The sequence below is a fragment of the Centruroides sculpturatus genome, unplaced genomic scaffold, assembly GCF_000671375.1.
Source record: "Centruroides sculpturatus isolate CEXI.00-Female unplaced genomic scaffold, Cexi_2.0 scaffold1152, whole genome shotgun sequence".
Lineage (NCBI taxonomy): Eukaryota > Metazoa > Arthropoda > Arachnida > Scorpiones > Buthidae > Centruroides > Centruroides sculpturatus.
Window position 1 is genome coordinate 208,165 of NW_019385397.1, and position 5,238 is coordinate 213,402.

At 31.9% G+C, this 5,238-nt stretch overlaps 1 protein-coding gene across 1 annotated transcript; it reads right to left on the bottom strand.

Moving 5' to 3' along the window:
* Positions 1-340: 340 nt before the first annotated feature.
* On the bottom strand, positions 341-936 carry LOC111638516. Its single transcript, XM_023384232.1, has 2 exons — positions 707-936; positions 341-592 (listed from the first exon to the last, which is right to left on the bottom strand). Exons 1-2 carry the CDS (start codon positions 877-879, stop codon positions 361-363), a joined length of 405 nt encoding a protein of 134 aa, XP_023240000.1. The 5' UTR covers positions 880-936; the 3' UTR covers positions 341-360.
* Between the last annotated feature and the right edge of the window lie 4,302 nt (positions 937-5,238).

The following is a 5,238-nucleotide window of genomic DNA, read 5'->3' on the forward strand; positions in this document are numbered from 1 at the left end:
TATATTTCGAATTTTATGTTCAAATTTGTTCGAATTAAATTCGAACATAAAATTCGAATATTGGTTCGATTATAAACGATTGTAAACGTTCCATAAACGTTGAAAATAGTTCGTTTGACTGGACGTAAAAATTCTCTAATTAGTCTGGAAACGGGAAACCTAATTCTTTCATTCTGTGAAAACGGGTAAGATTGGCTATAATGTAATTATTTTAATCTTCACTATCGTTACTTTTTGCCCACAAATAAAAACCCAGCGAAGCGGGTCCTTGAGCTAGTTTTAAATAAAATTAGGCAGGTAATAAAGTTCACATTTCGTGTTTGCATATTTGTTCCAAAAATATATGTAAAATATTTCAGATTATTTTGAATACTGATAAGATATTTGTTTAAAAATAATTTCCAAAATAAATACAATTGCTGAAAGGGTATAACCAATTATTAGTATTCCAAATGTTCCAATCAAATCATCTAATGTCAAAGGATGAAAATCATCAGATTCTACTAATAACAACTGTTTTTCATCGCTGTAACGAAGGACTTCGTCTGATAAAAATTTTTCATATAATCCTGCTTCGAGACATTTTCTCAAACTGGAATAAAATAAATTTAATAAATTAATGTGTATGCAACAAGACAATTTAAAATTTTTTTTATTATTAAAAACTTAATTCTTATTTTATTCAGAGATTAATTTTTTTACTTACGTCAGATCAAATTCTTTTTTTAATGGGAAATTTTTTCTTACTCCAAATGATGTCAACTGAATAAACAGAATATCCGTAGAAAACAAGAAATTGTCTTCTCCTCTTAATCTTTTAACAAATTGCATAACGTTGTTAAAACCTATATTTGCGATATTTCTTTCATTAAATCGCATTTCATTGTAATCTATCAACTTTCCTTCGGTAAGAAAATTTTTCAGGGAAGCTGTTAATTCGGTTTTTCCTGTCTAATATAAATAAAATTAATTAGTTAAATATAATTATTTTAACAAATTGATATGACATATTTTATTCTGCAACTATTTATATTGTAGTACACACGAAAAAAAATAGTATATGCAAATGAAAAAATGTATTAAATATAGATTAGAGTTTTTATTATACAGTGTAATATGTACTCAGATATTTTAATTAATTGATTACTCGAAGAATTTAGCACGTTTGACGCTAATTGCATATTTTGCTGCCCGAGACCACAAGCTCATGATTGTCTCTAAAAATCTATACTACGCAGATAAGTGAATTGCATATATTAATATAACCAGAAATCAATTATTTTTTACTATCAGTTTAAACACAAATACAAAATAGAAGCTTCAAATTTAAAGACTAATACTGAACTAGATAATTTGTTTGTTACAACACACTGAAGAGAGTAATTACTAGCCATTCGATTTCGATTACATGCAGTTGGTCTGTCAGTTATGTCGTATTCGTGTCTTGCTGGCTGGTACCAATCGTTGTTTTCAGTTTTTTCGTATTGGGAATGAAGTCTGTGAGGTTAGTTCATAAGTGTTTATTTTTAAATAAGTCTGCAGTATTGGGGGGCAGTTTAGCCTAGCCCGAAGACATTCTTGGAAAAGATCGTTGCGTTGATCTTCAAATTTTTTGTGGGTGAATATGAAACAAATGGCATCATCTTCACTCTCCCCGTCACAGTGACACTTGTCTTCAATTTCTTTGCCGAAACAGTGTAAATAGGAAGAAAGTTCCTGTGCTCAGTGAGGCAGGATTGTCTCAAGTACTGAAGTACTTAATACTTAATACTGAAGTACTTAATACTTTTAAGATAACTAATTGAAGGAATGAACTCTATGGCAGAGTCTCCCAGTGTTCGCTTCATCGCACTCCTTTTGCCTCTCTAATTAATGTGATTACTTCAGAAACTCGTTTCCTTCAGAACCTAAGTAATAAATCAGTTGACTCTATTAGAGTGTTTTCAGTTTTTCTTATTGTAGAGAGCCACACATTTTTTTGGTCAGTCAAGCCGCATTGACTTATTAGTTATTTTCAACGATTCAGCTCTACACGTAACAGAACGTTCAGCAAGAACGACTCCATTGTTTCCAAACCGCAAGGCCTTTTATCTTTGGATTTCGTAAATACTGGTCACGAAAATGGTGAGTGGTCTTAAGATAAATCTATACTAAAAATAGAAAAACTTACTAAACAACAACAAATATATAAGTTTAAATTAACACGGATTGAAAACATCGATCACACCCATGATGACATGTTTTTCTTTTAGATTTTGCAGAAAAACCTTGAAGAAATCAGTAGTAAGTTCGAGAAGATACAGGAGGAAATTGAACGGAAACTTCTTAATTATAATAAGTGGTCACAAATAAATAAAACACGTATTAGAGATTAAAAAAAATGTAATTGAACAAACTCAATTAATTATATTTAGTGGTTTGGATGAGTCTGTTGAACACCGCATATTTTCTTAAATTTTTAAATCAAACTGAACACGTCCATTCTCATTTTCTCCTCCACATTTATTTTCGTGCATTACTTACTTTTTAATACAGCGATAGCGATACCCAGCTTCGCACAATAAAAAAAGTCGCAAATGAAGTTAAAATCCTTTGAGTTTTTCCACTCACGAGAGGATATTCATCTTTTACTGGCATCCAAAATGTAATCAATTCCATGCTGCTAAATTATGTTTCAACGTATTGTCACAAGACAACGCAATAAAATACTTATTTTCTGTAACAGTAAACTCAGATGGAGAACTGGAATTAAGTGGATTATGAATCCGAAAGGTCTATGATTTCCTGTGCATGTAATATTTATATATACTCAGTATTTATACCAATGAATGCACGGTCTTTACGCTCTGTGGCCCAAATCATATGCAGCGTCGGACACTACTACAAAATTCTTTTAAGCCTAGGCCTCACTTCTTGTAGGTACTTTCGAAATCATTATATAATAGATTCGGAGATCCCGAATCTATTTAATAAACAAATTACACTATTTTAAAATATTTATAGGATGTTTAATAACACCAAATAATTACTTTTGACTTTAATTAGCGTCGTGTCTCCTCCAGTACGATATTTCTCGCGACATACTTTTGTTGCAGGAAGAAGTGGCTTATTAAATCAGAAAGCAAATTGGAAAATTATTTTTAGATATTTACAATTGTATTATGCTGTTGATGGTAGAAGATGCCGTGAAAGACCAAACCTACTTTTACAAAATTATGATAGGCTATTATGAAAACAAATATATAAAAATTCTATAGGCACTTCACATCACTTGCAAAAAAAATTTGAATAATTAAATAATTTCTGGTTTAAAATCGTCTGTTTCTTTGCAATATTATACATAAATGCTTAAATCATTTTAATAAAATACGTTATAATTTTAACCCGAACCAAAAAAAAAATGAAGAAGTTTAAGTCGAACTTCTAGACGTAGCAAACGCCATTGTCAACCTTCTAGACTTGCCAGATGCCGGCGCTGGACGTACGTTCACGTTTTCGCGATAAAAACGTCCGTCTCAACATTTCTACTAATTTACATTGAAAATACGCTAAAAAACAATTCTGTATAAAGGTTGTATCGAAATATCGAAAGTAAGTATACTCTCGATATTTCGATATTTATACAGCGTTTATACAGATGAGAAAACTTTTTGGTTTTCTGTTTACTTAATTAGAGTAGCACATTGTGGCTGTATCTATTTCCTAAAATTAATACGATAGTATCTGTAACTTGTCAGTTTTTTTCGGATACCCTGAACATCAAGTAATATTATATCTTTAAGATCAAATACCTTAACAGCCGTTCCTAATGATGACTTCATAGGAATACTCAACGTGTAATGTCCGTTCTTTACAGCTTGAAATAACTGCGGAAAAGTTCTCGGTACATCTTCTAAACCAGGAAATGTTAGAAATGACATCAAACATCCGCTATAGCTATATCCGAGAATAGATACAGCAAAAATCCACATGATTACCAGCAGTTTGCGACTCTGTCCGGTCGGTTGAAAAATATCATTTCCTAAATAAATAACATATTTTTAAATTATTGACATACTCATACATGTTAACAATTGTTTAAATCTTTTTTTATTGTACAATAAATAGAAAGTAAAATATCTGATAAATTAAATGACTTACCGGTATTTTACATAAGAATTCGTTAACCGAAAATTTTTCTTATTTATATACCATTCACAAAACTAACTGATTACTAAATTCCATGGATGAATATTGACATTAAAATTACATACTAGTTGTATTTGAATAGTAGCCGCAGTTATAATTTGAAAAATTTTTTAAAACTTACAAAAACAATTTAAAAATATATACGTTAAACTACAATAGATAAGTGCTATATTTATTTCCAAACAAAGAGAGCGATTCGGACATTCTTTCGTTTCATAATCCCTTTCGAAGTTGACATTTAGTTCCCCAAATAACAGCTAGATAAAAGCACATTAACCACGAATAAACTGACATCCCCGTCTTATTTCATAGCCCCATCTTGCACCACCTTCTCCTACTGTTTGGAGCATTGCAGCTATTTGTGAAAGATGATGTGTTGCAATCCTGCGACCAAGGATGTCTTATACATGTTCTATGAGATTTAGATGTGAAGAAAATAGAGCCAGTCCAGTTGCCTTATTCCAGGTATTCCCGAAACATGCAACATCTGTAAGAGTGCTTATTTAAAATAAACCCAGGACCATATGCACCTGTAAAAAAAGACACGTACTGCTACATGATGACACCTATTAGAATCTGTGAGCTTTCATTATTTACTCTAAACCCTTGTCGCGACGTTAGAACGATTAGGCCCGCTCACGTGGTCACTGGATGGCATAAATGAGTCAGGATAGAAAAATTGTGAAAGTTTATTCTCTTGTCAGCTCCTGACACCAATTAAAAAGTAACGCGTCTGAACTCGTTGTATGGAAGATAAAAATAAGTATAACAGAAGGGTTTGTTTGAGTGGGAGAGTCGGCGCATTAGTCTATAGCAGTGATTCTCAAACTTTTTCGATCCACCGCCCCCTTTGTTCCATAAAGTTATACCCAACGCCCCCTAACCCATTTTCTCTTGTGTGAGAAAAAGATTGGAAATATTCTTAGGAAAATTTTTCTATGAATCTCACACTTTGTGCCCTTACTGTACATTGTTCTCATCATCTGGAAACCATTAAACGCAATGTTTCCTCTTATCAGCCCCAATTTTGCCTTTGGTCACCGTTCAATA

Excerpts from the sequence above, each read along its gene's own strand:
- LOC111638516 (XM_023384232.1), bottom strand. The coding sequence starts at position 879 with ATGCGATTTAATGAAAGAAATATCGCAAATATAGGTTTTAACAACGTT. Across the intron at positions 593-706 it reads AAAAAAGAATTTGATCTGAC|TTTGAGAAAATGTCTCGAAG; the intron begins GTAAGTAAAAAA and ends ATTTTATTCCAG.